Raw genomic sequence first — 21,042 nt, 5'->3', positions numbered from 1 at the left:
TCTCCAACATACTTTTTAATTTGAAATTATTAGAACCGTAGATATATATTTTCTGGATATTTTTCCTAATTTTTGGATATTTTTAAAAATAGTCCTCCCCTCTTTAAAAAAGATAGGTTCTTTTCTTGTCACTTTCAATAATTTATTGCAATTTTTGGTACATTTGCCAAAGTGGTAATTGCATTTTCACCCCATCTTTCACAAAGAAATCACTTTGTTCTGGTCTCAAAGGGTCAAATAGCTTGTAAGAGGCATCTGAGAGAAATGCAAGAAGTGATGCTGCTCCAGGTTTTAAAGGGTTAAGAGCAAAGGTAAAAACATTAAAAATAGTAAATAACATTTTTAAAAAAAAGCCAAATTCCTTGTATGTATAGCCTGCACATACTTAGCCAATAAAGCCGATTTTTATTCTGATAACATCATCTGGCAGAGTTCACTCTTACCAGCTTTGTTTTAGCTTTTGACCCCATCTAGTGGGCCTTTGCAGGCAAAACGCACAAATGTAAAGGCTATATGCCTCTCCCCTTTTCATTGATTTCTGTTTATTTGTACTGCGGAAGTTACTACACTGAGTTAATGATACAATTGAATAAGAAAAAAATTGTATCTGTAATTTATGTTTCTGTTATGCGTCCTTGCTCTAAATTGTGCACATATTTAAAGATTTTCTTGACCCAATGGAATATCAGCAAATAAATGCCAAAAGCAGAAATAGTGATGAGGAATCATTTAGACCAATGCCTAAAAAATAAACCCCCCAAAACAGGACCTGTGCATTGTAACTATGCTTCAGGTGCACAAGAAGTTTTCAGATCCTTTAACTATTAAAAAAAAAGCAACATCATTGAAAATACTCATCACAGGTAAAAGTTCTGCATTTGTATCCCAATGATAAAGTAGCCTATTGGTATTATCAGCTAAACTTAAAGTGCACTCAAAGTATCAAAAATAAAGTACCCATTATGCCAATGTTTGCATTATATATATGTATATATATATATATATGTGTGTGTGTGTGTGTGTGTGTGTGTGTGTGTGTGTGTGTGTGTGTGCATTAATGTGTATGTTGTAGTTCTTTAAGGGTTTACTAATTGTAACTACTATTACTTTTACATACTTTCGGTTAACTTACAGTAATGCATCATATTCTATAAATAAAGTTGTCTGAATTTGAGGATCATCATACTTTTACATGAAGAAATGAACCTAATTCTTCAGTTTATCAGAAAAAAATAAATACGCAAAAAAAATAAATACGCAATAAATAAATAAATAAAAAATAAATAAATAAATAAATAAATAAATAAATAAATAAATAAATATCTCACCCACCATAATAACGGCCTTTCTTCGGGAGAACAGCAGAGGGCGCTATGTCTTTTAAAACGCTACTTTCGTTCAGCCAATCAGCGCAGAGGAACAACGGACGTGGTCACTTTCTGTCCAATCACAGCTGTCGTTGTTTGGAGGTCGTTTATTGACGAGGGGAGAAGGTGACTCCTCGACAAGCCGAATAACAATCCACGCAAATTTAACGAAAAAACCCCAAAGAAGACGGTTGTTTTCGGAATAAGCAGCCATGTCTTCTTTGGGAAGAGCGCTGGGAGTCCTCCGGACCGGGACTCGGCTCCTGAGACGCGGAACACAACAAATAACGACCCGAAAGTGAGTACCGTCAAACCCGCTAGCATGTTAGCTCCTGACGTTAGCTTTAAAAAACGGCTCACAAACACGACTGTAAACTGAAAACAGCGAGCTTTTCTACACCCAGACCACCACACGCGTTAATCCGAGACCCCGCACCGTCTAATGTTGACTTTAACTGATAAAAAGTGGTTGTTTCTGATGTCGCAGGGCCAGCGGTGGACCTCACATCGAGCCTCAGTACAGACAGTATCCGCAGTTAACGAGCAAACAGAAAATTGAGTCTGAAATCCTGAGCGGTGCCATGTGGTTCTGGATCCTGTGGCACTGCTGGCACGATCCCGATGCCGTACTGGTAAGTTTACATGTCTTAGAGTGTAGTTTTTTGCTGCTATTATTTATTGTATGTGAAAATCTATTTGGAAAACACCAACTGGATCTAAACTGAAGTGCAGTTTACCATAATGTGACATTATTTTCCATCTGCAAATGTAATTTTTTTAAACTGTTTGGTTTGTGTCCTGTGTTTTACTATTTATATTGTTCTTTTTGCTCTATTTATAGTTTTGTGTCTTATTACTATTTATCTTATATTATCTCTCTTTGGCCCACTGAATGTGAATCCAGGGCAATGTTGTAAAAGAGCTTAATGCTCAGTCATTTTTTTCTCTGAATAAACAATAGTTGATTATGAGTTTACAGGTTATTATATATACTTTTAAACCTTATTTGCACTGAGCATGACTAATGCAGGTGTGTGCAGAGTGATGGAAATAATATATCAACCAAAGTGTATTAAAGTTAATCGCAATTTTAATTAAGCATTTATTTTTTCTTCAACTTAAATATTTATACTTGACTATATTCCTGACCTAGATTTCAAAATACAAACTATAATGTACAGATAAATAATGATGTAAGTTTATGGAGACAGATAAGACTATATTGATCCCTTATTGAATTTCATAGTTGACAATCCTGACAGGATCATATCTGTTAATTTAGGATGTAAAATGTTTGAAATTTAAGGTTAATATCTCCTCTGTAGGGTCACTTCCCCTGGCCTGATGCCTCTCAATGGACAGACGAGGAGCTGGGAGTCCCAGCAGATGACGAGGAATAAGGTGATTTGTTAAGATTAATAGATTTGATCAATAAATAGGGAAAAATGTCCATAAAAGTGGCTACTGTCTGCATATTGTTGGTTTTGTTGTTTAACTGTTTTAAACATAATCTTGTTTTTGTTGTTTGTTTTTGTAGACGGCCATGAGGGATTTGAGCTGCTGGACAAGTCTTTGTGAAAATCTTCAGGATATTGTCAAAGTCATTGTTGTACATAAATAAAATTATCTTTAAATCTGTTAAACTGTTGCCTTTTTAAGTGTAACCGCAGTATAAACATAGTATGTTTCCAGCTCGTGGGTTAGTTTGGGCTCGATAAAGACAAGTGCGTTATTTCATTAGTTTTATTTACACGCAATTTTTGAAATGCAGAAACAAAATGCAACGCATTAACAGTGTCACAGTTAGCCAGTGTTTGTATATTTTAAATCATAAGCCATTTAAATCTGGAAAAAACCATTGCAAGAACCAACGCACATAACACAAATGCCGAGAGAGCTGCATTTAAAAGCAAAAAGGGACAGATTCTGTACGATGAATATTACAGCTTATAACAAACCCTGCCTGCGGGCCAGCTTGTGTTTTGACATGCAAAGAGTTCAAAAGGTCAAAGTGTAGTGTAAGAAAAAAGGGGAGGAAATCAGTCTGGCAATGTGATTAACACTAATTTAGTAAGTCGGTTCTTTGTGTTAGGGATTATGTGAAACACCTCACCAGGGCTGGATGATTGATCACACAGTCACTCGCAGGTCATGTGCACTTCAAGTCAACCTGAGCAAAGCTTTCAAAGTCTCACGCTGTTCAAAGAGTGGTCTTAAAGCTACTTGGCAACAGTTAGCCTGGGTGTAATGTCTTTAAGAGTCAACCTAACAAGGATGTTTAACACTGAGCTGAACATGTGTCAAAGGAAAACACACGAAATGACCATTTGTATATCAATCATTTGCACCGTTTTACCTTGAATTCTTCATTTTTCTAACATGCCTCCATGGTTAACAAAGAATCATGAAAGCAGGGAAACTCTCCATGCATTGAAGTCATCGGGTCTGCGTTTAACAGCAAACTATATCAGTATGTGTTTACAAACTCAAATAACTTTATCCAGTCGTATGCTACAAACTTCTCAAACTCGCAGCCCTTTCTGAAGGGAAACTGAAACTTATCGATGCTCACTTCGATCCAAACTCACTTACCTCGCTGAACACTGGAGCTGCTGTTATTCCAGAAAAGAGGTTCAACAAACTCTGAGTCCAACTCTGCACTCTGAACAGCTGATCTGAATCACTTCAATCAGCTCCGAGTATGTTCACCCCGACTTCAGCGTGCACTCGATAAAAAGCCATCATCAGAAAATAAAGTGGCCGTCACGTTACATTAGTTATATTACGTGGAAGGTTATTCACATAGATTACATAATTTAATAATATAATTACTTTTCCAAAATTGTCAGTCAAGTTCTGACTATTTTTTGAGGCCTAGAAAATGTGATTGTGAAATTCCATGACTTTAGGTTTGCACAGATAAGTTTCACCTCCGGGTCAGTTTTTAATAGCAACTTTTTAGTGAAAATGCTTGTGTTTGGGAAGCATACGACCGGATAAATGGGACTTGGATTTTACTGCATGAGTTATGTTATTAAACATGTTACCAAATCAATCAATAAATCAACATGTTTGCAGTTTTCCATGGAAGCATGCAAAAAAAAAAAAGTTTTCTTCAAGAATTCAAGGTAAAACAACACTTATTGTTGCACAAATGGTCATTTTGGGGGTTAAGTCTAACTCTAAGAAGCAGTGTGGGGGGGGGGGGCAAATTCATGTCAACAGAAGTAGTGAAGCCTAAAAAGTAAAACGACTGACTGGTTAAAGCACAGCGCATCATTACAACTTGAAAAACCACGACCATGAAGTAATTTGAGCAATGGAAAAAAAAAAATCCAAAAAAAACGACCTCAGCAGCTCCAGAGCGGGAGGTGAATTTTAAAGTCTTGAGCGAGCGCTGAGGACTCCTGTCTGCATCCATGACGTGGCTGGTGGTTAATCGAAGGTTATGTCCATGGCATCGTTCCCTGAGAGTGAAGAACTGCGCACCCCAAGCAAAACACACATCTCACAACAGCATCGTAGTAATTTAAAAAAAAAGAAAAAGAAAAACCCCACTCATCCCATTGACAAACGTTCTTCCAAATGCATCGACCACAGTGGCTCAGAATACTTTTTTTTTTTGCTAAATGATAACTGGCACTAGTTGAAGAAGCTCAGGTGTAAATATGGAAGTTTCTCAACCTAACCTAGTTTCTATTCGCACATAGCCCAACACCTCTGGCTACAGGGAGAAGAGGAAACCAGAACAGACAAGAATCAACACAGGATCTATTCAACTGGGAAGGAAAAAGGGGGAGTTGTGACAGAATAGAAGGTAATAAAAGATTCTGTAGGTAAATTGCTACTCAACAGATGATGATCACATGAACTCTAAAACACCCACATTTACAAAAAAGTATGCGTTAAAGATAAAAAAAAAAAAAAAAGGGAAAAAAAATGAACCCCATTAAAAGGAAAACAGCCCTCAGAATAGCTCAGGCTTCAGGGTCAAAATATAATAAAATCATTATCTCTTTCATTAATAAATACATCATTCAGAATCCATAAAAATAACACATTAAAAAAATCAACAACGTAGACAAATAAATTAAGCATGCGAGTCATTTCTCGTCTTTTTCAGATCGAGCAAACGACTCGTTAATTCCTATTTGAAACAAATTCAGAGAGGCAGCACTTTGAGCGGCCGAAAAAAATCGCTCTGAAATGGCGCAGATCTGTGAGTTTAATTTGAACTTAAGTCTGTAAAGCACCTTTTTGGATCCATCCTTTTTTTTAAAAAAAATCTGGGGCCAAGCTGCAGGCTGAGCAAAGTACTGCGGACGTCCGTCTCCCTGGCAACGCCTCCCAGCTCCTCCTGAGGGATCCCTGGGCGTTCCCACGCCAAATGAGATCTATAACGATATATAAAATCTCTCCAGCGCCTCCAATTGGTTGGTTGTCATTCTGTGACGTTTTCGCCGGTCCGTGACCGCAGCGCAGGCGGAGCTCTTCACGAGTTTATTTTTCCTCAGCTGCAGTTTGTGGAGTTTTAACCGTTGGGTGGATGATTGATCTGTCGATCCGGTCAGAGCTGATCAGATAAGAGTGATGGATGAGAGGAGCTGCAGAGGCAACTTAATGCACGTTATTATGTTTCACTTGGACTAATTTTCTGCTGCTCTGTCTGTGCCCACAGTACGCTCTGCGCTCCAATAGTGTGGTGCACAGTATACATAATCCAAGGACTCTCCGAATGAACGGTGCAGCTCCTGATATGTAACGTCAACACGTGGCGGCAGATGTTTCAATCACGGCGGACCACCACGGATAAAATAATGTGTGGGAAGCCCTGAATTGGTAAATCGAGAGCTCTGCCTCCTGGCTCAGCTCCCGGTCCAGCACGCCGACATCGCACCAAACCCGTCCATCTCACCTCCAGTTGTGAACAAGAGCCCGAGATACTTAAACTCCTTTGCTTGAGGCAGTTTCTCCAAACGCAGAGGGAACGGAGAATCGCGTCCTCAAGATTTGGAGCTATCGACCCGTCGCGACTTCAATTCTGCAAACTCATTCAGATTCTTCTACAAACTGAGGAATTGGGGCGAAGAATGCACCAAAGTGCTGCCTCTCTCTCATTTTCCTCTCTCCTCAAAGTCATTATTGCTGGTGTGATTGAGATAAAGGAGGGGCTGGAAGGGACAAGCATGAGTGGAGAAAAGTACAAACAATAAGCACCATTTTGAAATCTCAGTTCATCGCGTCCTCCTTAGCACCTCGTTTCCCCCCTCAGAGCCAGAGGGAAAAAAAAAAAAAAAAAAAAAAGACCCTGCAAGAGATATACAGCTCCGTTTCATCTGCTCCTCCGTCCTGTTCAGTTCGTCTCAGACAGCCGTGAAGCGAGTGAAGCTTGTGCGGAGTGGAGGGTGCGTTCAGCAGAGAGAGGAAATACTAAAAATGTGATGCAGATGATCTTGGCATCAGAACTGGCTCCCCGGCAAAGCGAGCGTTTTCTGTTTGTTTGGTAGACCTACATCTCATTTGTCCTTTCGAATGCCCGCAGGAGCTTCAGTCCACCTTTCCCTGCAGCAGAAAAATTCATAACATGCTTGTCCCTCTCCGCTTCCCGTAGCTCCTTTCTGTTTTTGTTCTTAGTGTGCTTGTGGTGAAGCCGTGCACTTGCTTATTTCAAATCCGATACCCTGTCTCCTAAGCATGCACAGTGAGCGTGTTTTACGTGTCAAGATTCGATACGTTTCGGTAGTCTCCAGGCAGTGTGTTCGTTTTTTTTTTTTTTCTTCTTCTTCTCTCTATTTTTACAGCACAAAAGTGTCTGGTAACAAATACACCAATGGTTCTTTTTTTTCTTCTTCTTCAAGAATACGCCCCCACGTGTCATTTTGCTTTTGAAGATTTGGAGTGTTACACAAAGACGCGATTGTGTCTGTTGAGTTTCAGGATCTTACCCAGTCTCTGCTTGGCTGTGGCCATTCCTTTTTTGGGCCGCTTGCCTGCAGAAAAAAGAGACAAAGGAGAACAGCCTCAGAGGGAAGCATACAAAGGATTGAATGTCGACAATGAATGTTAACTCTTGCTGTAAATAATAATTACTTGGTGTAAAACCTGTCGCATATTTTATGTCTGTCTACAAAATAGTAAAAGATAGCCAACACAATTTACTAAAGCACACGTTCACATATTCAAATGTCTTATTTTGATGTTTTATTTTTATTTTTATTAACAGTCCAAACCCCCAAAAGATAGTTTACTGATAAAACATTCAGAATTTAGAGGCTGTAACCAGTGAATTTCAGGCCTGTTTGCTTAAAATGATAAAAAATATTACCAGGACTGTGCAAATAAAAATATTCCTTCAAGTGACTAATCGATAAATCAGCTAGCCATTGTAGCTATAACTGTTACTGAATGTCCACACAATAAACTTGGCTTTAAACATTTCACATCTGTCGAAGTATTTGTCGTAAAAATATATTTACTTTAAAATCACATTTCTACATACTTGTTATGGTTGTAAATTGAATTTATTATTTTTTAGAATTTTTATGTTATTTTTCTTTTGAATTATTTCTTTTTAGTTTATCAAATTTCTCCTTTATTCATTTTTTATTTTTTATAATTATATTTATTTTTACACATTAATAGGGTCATATAGGTATGTATGCTCAATTAATGTGTTACTACTGTTAATTTATCCAATTAATTTTAATTAATTATACATCAGTACCTCTCTCAGTCCTTTCTGCATGTCACATAATTTTCTTTTCATCAGTTTTTTCTTTGCCTTTTCTATTAGTTTATCAAATTCTCCTCCAGATGTGTTTTTTTCTGGTTTGAATTATAACTGTTCAACAGAAAGTTCAGTTACCACTTATCAGTTTTTACCTTTGTAAAATTAAAACCTATCGAAAAACTTGACTCTATGAATATACAAACACTGGAGACACGCGATGTCTTCAGCCTCACACTCACATTTGTTGCACATTTGCCCACAAATGGCTTCCAGAGCTGTTTAGATTTCACAAACGATGCTCGAGCATATACGACTTCAACTCAGATGAGCACTACGAAACCATCCCAGTCAAACTCTGCACATGCATCATTCTGCACATCGCTCACAAGAAGTAAAGATCTGATTTCCAAACCTTTCGTGGCCTGATTGCTGATGGGCGGGGGGTTGGGGGCGTGCCTCTTTGAGGGGTGCAGCGGTGGAGACATTGAGGGGTCACAGTACTGGTAGTCTGGGCTGGGCAGCCCCTGATTGTCCCAGGCCTCGCTGCTGTTGCCCTGGCTGTCCATCGGACTCTTGTCCCCCTGCAGTCTGTGCTGGTGCTGCGCCTCCTCCCTCCGCTCAAGCGGCGAGCACTGGCCGGAGCCCGACCACCAGGACTCCCGGGATGAGGCCACCTTCTCCGTCTTGGAGGAGCACAGCAGACCAGCCATGGACAGCATCCCCTGAATGGCCTCTTCTGTGCTGGGTGAGGTAGGACGTTCTCTGCAGGAAGAAGACGCAACGTGATTATTAACTACCTCTCAGTGAACATAAAAATAATATGCGTGAGCAATTTTTAACACAAAAGTAACTTTACAACTGTACATGTAAAACACAAATCTAATGTAACTAATGTTAAATAATAATAATATGTTTGAGCTTTGAGGGGTGCCACGATGGGACAACCTCTGCTTGTGTTTCTCACCGTTTGAGTGGTTTGTGTTTGTGCCTGAGTTGGTCTATGGTGTGCCCTGAGCCTTTCTGCTGAGACGAGCCCCTCTCCTCTTCCTCCTGGGAACTCTCTGAATCCTCGTCAGAAGACGACGACGACGACGCTTTGCGCTGATTTGGCAAATTTTAAAATGAGAGAGAATGCTTCAGTAATCACAGCATCAAAAGTTTGACAGACATGTACGTCACTTAATTTACTGCACCGCTTTCCAGCTGATGTTCAAATGTTCTGCACCTGCGTGCACGTCTTTAATTTCGGCTTTGCTTACATTGTGAGTGATTTATGTTTTTTACATGTTGTATTTGTGGCTTTTTACACGGTAAATACAGAAAAGGGCTGTGGAAATTCAAGGACTTTTTAGTGATTCTGCGAGCACTCATTTTTATTTTCAAGAATGAAATTGTTTTCTCGACAGCCATCTGTTGCATGAAAACTGCAAACTCCTAAATGCAACCAGCACGCAGGACCCAAATTGAACTTATTATTAATTAACTCTTGCTTATGTACTGCTGAATCACAAATCAAAACTGACGCTGCTCCGGTGGGAGTGTTTTGCAGGCTGGCAAAACATTCTGGTCCAATGGACCTCATACGGCATCAGCAAGGACTCGCAACCACGGCTCACCAAATAATTTATCATTTATCAATATCAGAACAAAGTTAAACAATGTCTGTTTTTCAAGATATTCCAGTACTTCAATTTCTGAGTGCTGAATTCATGTACTTCAAGCACTTCAAGCCCCTTGTGCGAACCCTGTTTTCATCTCCATGCATGTCTCTCACCTCTGTGGGAGAGTCACTGTCTGAATCCACGTCTGACACACTGGAGTGTCCTGAGACTTCTTCCCTGAGTTCAGTCTTCACCCTCTCCAGACCGCCTGAGAAACACAGGAACACGCCGTCAGCTGAAAACGTCCACAAAGAATACACTAAAATGCTAAAAATAAATACAAGCATGGTTTTATTAATAATAAGAGCCACTGGTGACTCACTGAGGTGTGTGGGTTTCTCGACTGTTCTGTGCTGCTCTCGACTGTCCTGTGTCCTCTCCGACTTCACGTCCACACGACTCTTTGGTGGGCCGACAGATGACCGTTCACCCTCCGTCTTCACCGGGCTGCTGCCTGGTCGCCTCATATCTCTGCTCACACAAACATCCAATGGTGGAGTGTAACTAAGTACATTTACTCAAAGACTGTACTTAAGTATGGATTTGAGGTACTTGTATAACACTTGATTATTTACTTTTAATGCTACTTTATACTTTTACTCTGCTACATTTCAGAGGGAAATACTGTACTTTTTACTTCACTACATTTATCTGACTGCTTTAAACAGTAAAACCATAAACAGTTTACCTAAGTACAGCTGCAACAATTAACTGATTAATCAATTAGTCGATTCACAGAAAATTAATTGCCAACTCTTTTGATAAAGATTTTACTATTTTTTAAAATGTATTTTTAAAACAATTCTGAGGTATGTTTGTATGATTTTGAGTTTTCTGGGTGTTTTTTTTTTTAATAATTCTGAGTTTATTGGGTGTTTTTTTTAAAGATCTGTTTACATCGGGTGCTTTTACTTTTAGTATTTCAAGTACAGTTTCCTAAATATACTTATTTACCATTTTCAATGCAGGACTTTTATTTGTAACGGAGTATTTTCACAGTGTAGTTTTAGCACTTTTACCTAAGTAAAGGATCTGAATGCCACAACTGCAAAGATCTGTGACTGAACGATCAAATAAAATGTAATTCTGCCATAAAACAGAAAAAAAATCTAAAGCTAAATCTCAAATGCAGATTTGAGGAATAAAAAGATTCGCATAATCAAAATTGTGATCTCAGGAATCAAACAGAGGATTTGTCTGTGCAACTTATTTGTTTTATTTCCTGTATAAAGGCAATTTTCATGATGTATGAGGGTGTAAGTGTTGTGCATGTCTGACTTTTCTGATTTAGATTGCGTTATTTAATGTAGTTGGATTTTACAGCTGCACAGAAATTTTCCAGACGTAGATTCACTTATTCTGTATGCATAACCACTGAGCTTTACTTAATATGAAGCTCAAACATTTCTGCATTGACCTGAGAGACGGGAGCTCTCACCTGATAATTCTGCCGTTGACCAGCATCAGCCGCAGGTGGTTGTCCTCCAAAGACTCTGCCGCAGCAGCTGCTGATGCAGTAGACACTTTGTTGAGCTTCCCGCGAACCTTGGCACAGAACGCCGCATCCTAAGGACAGATCAGCTTCATCAATAAACACACAATAAACACAAAACACTCAAGGGGCATCTTTACTGCGCTATGGAGAAAAAAAAAAGGAAATGATTTTGTGATATGCTTTCTCAGTGCCACCGTCAGTAAACACTGACTGCTCACCTCCTCGAGCGGTCCCACCTCCAGCCTCCGCAGCACCTCCCTGGTGTGCTGCTCCAGGATGTCTAGGTTGGTGGGCAGTTTGGGACCGTGCCGCTGCTGCTCCCTCAGCCGCCTGGCGGCCCTCCTCGCCTGCCGGGCCTGACACAGCCTCTCCAGTGTGGCGCGAGTGGCCGGGCAGCCGTTCATTCCAGATGCTACTCCACACCCACTTCCCTGAGATTTCACTGGCTTGCTACCACTGACTGGTTCCTCCTGGTGATGTAAACAAAACATAAAGAGTTTTGACCAAAAACTGTAATTTACAGGTGAACAAAATCACACCGGACAATACAGCACACATTTATAGAATTGCTTTCTGTTGTATTATTTCTAAAGTCGCCTCATAATCAGATGTCAGTGTGCGTCCTGTGCGTGGTTGGCCCAGGTTGTATTTTACGTAGAGTAACAAAGGTCAATAAACAAAGCAGGAATCACAGCAGCGTAAACGTCCCGAAGCGTGATGCATTCAGTTGAGAAAAAAAAAAACAGCAGCAATGCATCAGCTCAGGACTTGAGCTCCTCTCAGCGCTGACATCAACACCTGCATTAAAAGCTCCGACCCTCTCCTCGTCCCCTCTTACCTCCAGGTAGCGGATTTCCTTGGTCAGCTCTTTAATTAGATGGTTGGGCCTGATATGGTCTGGTACCTCACTGGTGGGCTCAGTCACCTGCGAAGCCACAGCAGAGCACATTCAGACAGGAGGCGTGAACAGAGAGGAGTCTGTTGTCAGCCACTGACACACATCCAGGAGATAAGAGCCAGCAGTGGTGATGACTGTAACAATAACCATCTGGATCGGAGATATTCGGGGCAGGTGCGGGTTTACGGAGATGACCGTGAGAACGCAGTGGCCGACGCTCACCTCTCTTTTCAACCAGGTCCTCAGTGCACTGATTAAAGCCTTGACTCCCTCCACTAGGTAGGTTGGTGGCGGACAGTTGTCCTCTCGTAGCTCTGAGATGAAACAAAAATACAAGAATTAAATCTGGAAAAAATCTCAGAAAACCTAAAATTGATTAAATATTAAAAGTAACCAAATTTGTGCAAAACTGTTAAACCAAAAGTGTGCCATTGATCTTAACTAAACCCAGACAAAAATCAGTAATAAAATATAAATATTGTGTGGTGTGAACTGGTAAAATTTTTGCTTTACTCACCTTTTAGTGTCTCCAAGAGGTTTTTGGCCACATACCAACAGATGGCCTCGAAGTACGGAAACTTAAAGAGGTCTGGGGTTTTCAGACGACGCTCCATTTCATAACACCTACAAAAAAAACCAGATGAAATGTAGTGATAATGCAACAAAAAAATATAACATAAACCATACCAGTTTTTGGAGGTATGCGAGTGGTTTACCTGAGCTGCATGCCAATATTGAGGTTGTGAAGGAAGTTCCCTCCAAACGCCATGCAATCCTGAGAGGTGAGAACAGCGTGGATCCAGCCTGCAGGGGGCGCCAGAGAACAGACGTTTACAAAACTTGTCTATACACACACATGCACTGACTTGCAACAAAAACACACTTTGTTGCCAGACATTCATAGATCACAGCGCTTGGTTAACCCTTTGAAACCTGGATCGACATGAGTTTTCTTGTGCTGCGTTCAGATGCATTTCACAAGGTGGTTAACCTTTTGAAACTTGAGCAAACCGGTTTGATTTCTTTCAAAACCGTGGGAAAGGGTAATTGAGCAACTTGGCAGAAATGTCCCACAAATTGCAAGAAATTAGTAAAAGGTGACAAGAAAAAGACCTGATTTTTTTAGGGGAAATTTTAAAAAATATGAAAAATGTCCTGAAAAGGGTTTTCATAATTATTATAATAAATATATATTTAAAGTTATGTAACAGAAAAAATATACATGCATATATATATATATGAGGTTGTGAAGGAAGTTCCCATATATATATATATATATTTATTTATTTATTTTAATTTATTATTATTTTTTTTCAATTTTCAGTTCTTTTGTGAGTATATTCTTTTTTTTTTTTTACCTCTTTCTTTCTTTCAGACAAGAAACAGACCTGTTCTTTTAAAGAAAAATAAAAATAAAACAATTTTCTTAATAGTAATAATATGTTTAAAATCATGTTACAGAAAAAAATAATCATATATATATACTTTTTTTTTTTTTTTTTTACAATTTGAATTTTTTTGAGGAGGGTCTATTCTATATTCTTTCTTTCTTTCTTTTCTTTTTGCTTATTTTCAGGTAATTTTCTTGTAACTATTGTCACTGATATCTTGCTATTTTTGGCCATGTCTTCTTAAAGTTTCTCATTTCCCTCTCCCTATTTTTTTGCAAGAAATCAAACCAATGTGTTTGGGTTTCACTGGGTTAAACGTGTGTTGGACTGATGTGCATAAAGATATTTACAGCACTTAAGTGTCCAACCGTGCACATAAGACTCAAATGTTTACGTACGTACAAAAACAAATGTCCTCCCACAGTCGCTCTTTAAAAAAATGAGGTTGTCTGGTACGATGACGCGCTCCCCCTCAGATAGACAGCGCTCTTTATACGTCACAAAGTGAGAGAAAGCAGAGTGTAGGGGGGTTGGTGTAAGGCTGATAGACAGGCCTGATAATGCCCTGGCTGACTGACCTACTGTGCTCTCTGACCCCCACTTAATTCCCACCTCTCCGCACCCTCTCTGCCAAAAGCTCTCTTTTACAACGCTGCTGAGAAAGCATGGCTGCAAGACTGATTGAGGACGTCCAGCAGTTGACGGGCTGAGCTGAGCTTTGTCTGTCTGCAGGGAGCGCAAAGAAACTATGGGCTGAAAAAGTCCATTGAGAGGCTGACGGATGGATAATGGTGTGACTGGATGGTGAATGAAAGCATGTCATATTCAGTTAGTGACACGTAACACAAACATCTTTTTAGCCTCCGAACACAACTTCTAATTAACAACAGCAGCGCTGCGAGTTAAAGGAATGTAAGTCACGTGCAGAAAGGAGCTGTGATCTGCAGCGTCAACGCTGCTTTCATCATATTACATAATAGCACTGTTTTCCCTCTTTTTTCCATTGCAATTATGATCATTAAGAACTGTTTGGGTTGTTGCTTAGGAAGACATTCTCCCTCTCTGTTATTTTCCTTTGGCAATGATAGAGGACCTTCAAGAAGCCTGTATTTTCCTGGCAGGAGCCATGGGAAACGTGATTATTTTTACTTTTGAACGCATGTGAAAAGACAAACAAATCCAACAACAGGTCAGCTGGGCTGGTGCAGAAGAGTTAGTCAGGCACCAAATTCAGTGAGTACATTTACATTCACAAAAAAAGTTTGTTTTTTGCCCTTTTATCAAAAAATACAATATTCTTAAACTGAATACAAAGCTGTTTACATGTTGAAAGAAAATGAAATTTCCCGAAACACTCCAGTTTACACGTAGCTGTGTATACTCCGATTAACGTGCGCCAACATGTCGTATATCACATCAAAATATGGGAAGGTAGAACAGCTGGAGCCACGTCTTTGCATCAAAATAAGATTTTTTTTTTCAGTTTCCAACCCATGGCTTGTTGGACTGTCTCTTCCCTTCTGTAAACTTTTTGGTGCTGCGATATTTGTGCATATCCAAAAACATGTTGATATCCAAGTATTTCATAAACATTAAAAGCACGTATTTCGCCATAATTTTCTTTTGCGTGAATCTCGACCCCATAGCTTTGCACACTAGTTGATTTGTGTACAACGTATCCAAAACGTAGCCAAAATAATGCTCCTAAAACCCAAATAATACTGACATATCCCGCGTCTTAATCGGAAAATGCAAAATTCTGAAAACGGCCTAATTCGGAATATTTTAATGGAACGAGCTGTTTAGATGATCCTCATAAAATTCAGAATATTGTTATAGTCGGAATAATGGGGAAATACTGGTGTACATGTAACTGGAGCCACTGATATAACATTTTAGACACAGTTTGTCTGATCGGGCGAGGCGATTAATAAAATGTTTCGTTTTTGGCTTTCAACAACTATGAATACTTTTCTCTGTGATATAATGAAATAGATCGCATTCAAAAACAGACATCGCTACAGCCAATAAATAATAAATATAATAATAAATAACCCGACAATACAACACTATCACAATATTTATGCAGTCATACAATATTACTGCGATTTTAAATGTTGGGCTGAGTACTGCGATAACATATGCTGCGATATATTTTTTCATCTGTAAATTATGTCACCAAATGAAAACTAACAGCTCTCCAGTTCATATGTTAATAGTATTTGTAAATCGCAGAGGTACTCCATGGTCGCAAAATGTGACTTAACAGTCATAGTCTGGAGCTCTGCAAAAGCCCTGTTTTGTGTGTGTGTGAGAGGCAGAGAGCTGCAGGAGAGAGTGAGAGAACCGAAACACAAGTGGCTTATAAAAACCACGTAACAACATAAATGTATAAGATAAAGTCATTTTATACATCACACAGGGAACAAACTGCGTTACATCGAATAATTTCGATACATCGCCCACCCCTACACACGGATAAACACCACTACTGACCTGTAGGGATGAGCAGGGTGGTTCCTTGGGGCACCACACACTTGTAGCACTTGTCCACTTTGTCCCCAAAGAACACTTCACTCTGATTGGGCGAGGAGCTCCATGCCTCATATAGTGCAAGGTTGGCGGGAGTGGGCTTGATCAAGTAGAAGATCTTCTCACCCTGCAGAGCAAACGAAGAGTAAACAGTCACTGCACTTTAATGACACTTTAAAGTTGTGAGTGTTTAGTGATGCTGCTGCTCTAAACACCCACAAACATCCACCCACAGACACCTTGATATTAACGTCAGCTTCAGTTTATGAAAGAGGGAGGGTGAGATCATCAACACAGCAGTGCTGCCCCCGGAGCTGCCTGATGAGGAGATGTGATGTGAGAAGCCGGGTGACCTTTCAGTGAGTGTTAGCCAATCAGCTGTGACTGCCTGCCCCAAATACCTCAGTTTATACAAACACACTGAAAATCACTTGAGCTCTGCAAATGAAAGAGCTGCTTGGTCTCAAATTAAACAACTATTGTGTTTCCTTGCTAATTTTTGCTTGATTTCCAAACACATTCAGCAAACACTCACCCAGAGAACATGGTACCAGACGGAGGTGCCTCCGAAGTCTATGTGGAAATCTGTGTAGCTGTCCTTGACCCCCATAAGGCAGTACTTCTGGACAAAGGGCTTGGGGAAGAAGGAGTCATCTGGCCAGTAGTTCTCTACCCAGGACATCTTCTGAGCCACGTCAGGAACCTCCACCAGCTCCGACATCCTTAGTGGGTGGTTGGACGAGGCAAAAGTGAAACAAAAGGAGCGTTAGACACCGATGAAGTAATTAAAGCTGTAGTTGGTAACTCTGATAAAAATAACTGTTTGTCATATGTGCTGAAACTGTAACTATATCCACACAGTAGTACATGAGATTGATGCTATGTGAAAGAAAAAATCATGTTCTTTGGTGTATTTGTGCAGTTCTCATGGCTGTGCAGCACGTGAACGAAAACAACCATCACCGCTGTTGAATCACAAACACAGCTGTCAATCATATCAATCTCTGCTCGTGAACTGCAGTCAAACTGTCAAATTCTGCAGCGCTGTTAAAAAAAGAGCCAAGATTATGTTTCTGCGTTGCCTATTTCTCACCTCAAATATTTTCATAAAGAAAGTAGGAGGAGGCTGATTTTATTCACAGACTGAAATCTGTCTCATCTGCTTCTGTGTGGATGTGGTGACAGTTTCAACAAATATGACAAAAGTTTATCTTATAAAAGCTGCTAATTATATCTAATACTGATAACAAGGTTGTTTTGAGATTTTTAAAAGCAAATAAAAACACAAAGATTCAAAATGTTCAAGCATGTTTAAGCAAGATTAATATGATTGTTATGTGTTTAGTTAAATTCACTTAATATTGGTTGATTGCTTTTTAAATACCCAAATATCTATACCAGGTAAAGGCCTAAAAACTCTAGTGTGAATCAGGTTATCACTGGCCTAAAGTGTGAATGGGCGAACTGAGAAACTATTTTTTACTGACCAAACAAGGCTAGAAATGAACTTTTTTTGCAAAAAGATACAACTAAGTTTGCATTTTAACCACTTAAACTCTTATTTTAAAATGCAACTGTACAGGGATTTAATTGTCGACAACTGCAACAACTCCTAAAAATCAACAATTAAAGTTGATAACATTGTGCAAGTTCATTCTTGACCCTGGAAGCGGTAGTTTGAAAGAACAATACTTGAGGGACATTTGATACAGCTGAAAGCTCTGTGCAAAGCTAGTCAGCTAAATAAAATAAAAAATGGATGAAGCCCAAATGAAACTGCTAATGACATATTTGCCAGCGGTGGCATACAGAAGCATTTTCGGAGGTGTGATCTGACTGACTTGTGCTGCCGTGTTTATTGTGAATCTGTGCTGAAGCTTTTGATTTTATCCAGCTGAGTGGACGGACAGCAGCAGAGCTTACTTGGTGTCAGAGAACTCCAGGCTGATGAGGTTGAGGACCTTGGGTCGATGCAGGTTGGTGAAATACTTGATAAACTCGCTGAGCTTCATCTTGCTGTCTGCCTGCCGCGCCACATCTATCACATCGATGACTTTGTCGCCACCTAGATGGGAGATAATCACTGTTTAGTCCACATATTATCAGATGGAAAAGTCTGTGACTCTTCAATGAAAAACATCTCCAACTTTTTAATTGGCTGCTGAGTGGGCGTGGGGTTCACTGGTGTCAGCGGCCTGCTGGCATCTCCATGTGCTTTTAGAGATCAAGCCCTGAGGGAAACTGGCACCAGTATGGCAGCGAGGGGAGGGGTTGTACATGGGAGGCAAGCGAGACAATCTGTCAATCTGTCCGGACCGGCAGTCCCCGAGGAGGAGTGGGCGGAGGTGAGACGACCGATGCGTTTGTGTGTGCGTGGGAGACCTCGAGCACAGAAGGAAATACACGTATAGATGTGAGAAAGAGTGTGTGCATGGGTTTCATGCGGTGTGTTTACGCCTCTGAGACAGAAAACAGATGCTTAAAAGGGAAAAGAAACTCATCGAATGCAGCTGACAGTTGGGACGCTACAAATCACACTCGGGTGACACGTAGGGCCGGAAGTAGGACCAGGGTGCAGTGTGTGTAGCGGGACAGCTGGTTGTTGTATTTTCCCCCACACCCCCTCCCACTCACCTTTTTTATTACCAGTTTGAGTGTTCTCCCTCTCTCCCCCTCACACACACACACACACACACACACACACAAGCATGCACTTGCACTCACAGACACCTCTGAAGGCCCAGCTGGCCAGCGTCTGATGACAGAGAACAGCTGGAGTAGAGGCAGTCAGTCACACAGTGAGAGACAAAGCTGCCTGGAAACCAAACAACGCCACGCTCAAACACCACTGCCACAAAGCCAACAGAAACAGAAAAAAGTAATCAAACAGCCCACTTCAGAGCAAATTCTGGAGACCAAAATAAAAATTAAAAAAGGGAGAATTGAGCCCAAACGTTTATAGCTACAAAAATGTGACTTCAGGTAGAACAGAACTGGTAAATACATGACAAGTTTTCTTGTCAGTTTTGTGCGGTTTTTAACTCTGCATGTGGCTTTCCACTGACTTGATTATCATCATGCATTGTTTGAAAAACAGAAAGCCTTGTATGCATTGTTTTATACATTTTATGTTTCAATATTAATGACTTAAATGCCTTTTATGACTTTTAAAGCAGAAACCCTGTGTTGTCCAATATAAGGATGTTGTATTGCTTTTGCTTTGCATGATACACAGCATTATGTTATAAATAATAGCCCCATCTGTGACTCATCTAAGCACTGCATCCGTTACTCTGTAATTCATCCACATAGCGTTTCCTACACAAACCTTATGGGATAAGTCTAAATTTCTAAATCCAGCAGCTTCTTCAAAGGTAGTTTTGGGATCCCACAGATGTGTGCTGTCTGCCTGAATGATGAAGCATTTCCTCAGGGTCAAACCAACACTGAAATCCAGTATGTTTTTAGAGAGTCACTCTGATCTTTTTCACTGGACGAATGTTGCGTCAGCTGCACAGACTGAGGCAAGCTGTGGAAATTAGAAGTTGGTTTTGCTCTGAGCAACATTAGATCTTAACAGGCAGAAAGTAGATTTTTGAAATATCATGAAAACACCCTAAAAGATAAAACTCGCTGTCTTACAGCTGGTGACAAATTAATATTTTGACTTAACCTACTATGTTTGACTGATCATGGTGTCATGTATGGAGCTCTGAGGTCACAGATGGGCTTAATTGCAACTTCATTCATGCCCCATATTGTGTTATCATTTTTTTTAGCCTCTGACTTATTTTATGTACTAAACGTAGTATAGAGAATTATGTTGCATGTAATTTGTCTAAAAAGCAAAGATCTTTATGTGCTCAGCTAAGTACTTGTCTTTTATCTTTAACTGTTGAAACTGGATGGTATGTTAATCTAGAAAAAGAAAAGTGGGTTTTTATCCAATGTGCTGCCTAAAAGACAGAAAATTAGTTGACTTTCATTTTCTAATGTCTTTTTTATTGTGAACTTTGCGTCTCGACCAGGGCGCTTAATACCCAATTCGCAGTACATGACTTTGGCCTTGATTTCAACCACCATTTCTTGATGCTCCCCAATCGGAGGCAAATCAATGTTAGTTTGGCGCTAATAAATTGGCACTTGAGAGCTGTATGTGAGCTGATTAGTGCTGAGAGGGTCACCGATGCATCGCAGTTGCTCCCCAGAAACTAGCATTTTCGTATCTCTACGCTTTTAGAAAATGTGCACAAATATGGTTAAAATAAATGCAGAGAGTGGACAAAAAGCTGAGTGTAGGTTATAATTAGAGCTGGACAAGGACTACAACCATTGAGAGCGCAAGACAAGTTGTGCTCTCCAAGATGTGTGTGTGCATGTGCTTGAGAGGAAGAGAGAGAAAGTGACAAATAGAGGGGAAGAGAAGGTGGAAGGTGGATTATTGCATGCAACGTTTCTATAAGTTATTGCCCTATTAACTTGCTTTGAACACTCATTTGTCAATAACTCTTAGTCAAGTAAATTCATTCCAAGTAAAGTGTCACCATTAGTCTATATTTATTGTTCCTGGTGTGCTGTATGTTTCAAAGAATGTGTCTAAATATAGGCACCAGCATAACAATGTCTCACATATACTGTTACATGGTGGTGGGTCAAAAATAAAAATAAACCTATAAATTTACATGTTGTTCTGTGTCTCGGTCATACCAATCTTCAGTCCTCATAAGACTTCCACAGACCCCTCATCGATGCTCTACTGAGCCCAATCATAGGCCACACACCAAGCTGGCTACACAACTGTCTGGACCCTAATGACACACAGAAGACATCAGCGTTCACTCCTGTTGTCTCATTGTCTTCTAACTGTAAGAGATGTAACCCGACACTCAGTCCCTGGTCACAACACCTGTGCCTTGGCTTAATGCTCAATAAGGCATGAGGGTGGATATAAAGGGGGGGGTCTGTAAT

At 40.1% G+C, this 21,042-nt stretch overlaps 2 protein-coding genes across 3 annotated transcripts in view; one reads left to right on the top strand and one right to left on the bottom strand.

Moving 5' to 3' along the window:
* Positions 1-1,457: 1,457 nt before the first annotated feature.
* On the top strand, positions 1,458-3,010 carry ndufb2 (NADH:ubiquinone oxidoreductase subunit B2). Its single transcript, XM_042511692.1, has 4 exons — positions 1,458-1,665; positions 1,855-1,999; positions 2,693-2,768; positions 2,905-3,010. Exons 1-3 carry the CDS (start codon positions 1,580-1,582, stop codon positions 2,765-2,767), a joined length of 306 nt encoding a protein of 101 aa, XP_042367626.1. The 5' UTR covers positions 1,458-1,579; the 3' UTR covers position 2,768; positions 2,905-3,010.
* Positions 3,011-5,659: 2,649 nt separating this feature from the next.
* The window catches only part of kdm7aa (lysine (K)-specific demethylase 7Aa), a 28,141-nt gene continuing 12,758 nt past the window's right edge, over positions 5,660-21,042 (bottom strand). Inside the window, exons 5-18 of one of the 2 annotated variants that reach the window (XM_042511690.1) lie at positions 17,998-18,139; positions 16,610-16,796; positions 16,039-16,201; positions 12,868-12,955; positions 12,669-12,775; positions 12,374-12,465; positions 12,092-12,178; positions 11,472-11,723; positions 11,197-11,324; positions 10,081-10,229; positions 9,872-9,993; positions 9,062-9,198; positions 8,510-8,859; positions 5,660-7,357 (exon numbers count right to left, since the gene is read on the bottom strand). In XM_042511690.1, the coding sequence (XP_042367624.1) occupies positions 7,269-7,357; positions 8,510-8,859; positions 9,062-9,198; positions 9,872-9,993; positions 10,081-10,229; positions 11,197-11,324; positions 11,472-11,723; positions 12,092-12,178; positions 12,374-12,465; positions 12,669-12,775; positions 12,868-12,955; positions 16,039-16,201; positions 16,610-16,796; positions 17,998-18,139 (2,093 nt within the window). In that variant the 3' untranslated portion in view covers positions 5,660-7,268. The remainder of the gene's footprint in view (positions 7,358-8,509; positions 8,860-9,061; positions 9,199-9,871; positions 9,994-10,080; positions 10,230-11,196; positions 11,325-11,471; positions 11,724-12,091; positions 12,179-12,373; positions 12,466-12,668; positions 12,776-12,867; positions 12,956-16,038; positions 16,202-16,609; positions 16,797-17,997; positions 18,140-21,042) is intronic. The other variant, XM_042511691.1, reaches the window with a different exon arrangement.

The sequence above is a fragment of the Plectropomus leopardus genome, chromosome 22, assembly GCF_008729295.1.
Source record: "Plectropomus leopardus isolate mb chromosome 22, YSFRI_Pleo_2.0, whole genome shotgun sequence".
NCBI classification, from domain to species: Eukaryota; Metazoa; Chordata; class Actinopteri; order Perciformes; family Serranidae; genus Plectropomus; species Plectropomus leopardus.
Note: the sequence above shows the minus strand (reverse complement) of the source record. Positions and strands in the feature narration are given on the sequence as shown.

Coding starts and splice junctions, on each gene's coding strand:
- ndufb2 (XM_042511692.1), top strand. CDS start 1,580: ATGTCTTCTTTGGGAAGAGCGCTGGGAGTCCTCCGGACCGGGACTCGG. Junction 1,666..1,854: donor CAACAAATAACGACCCGAAA/GTGAGTACCGTC, acceptor CTGATGTCGCAG/GGCCAGCGGTGGACCTCACA. Junction 2,000..2,692: donor ACGATCCCGATGCCGTACTG/GTAAGTTTACAT, acceptor TCTCCTCTGTAG/GGTCACTTCCCCTGGCCTGA.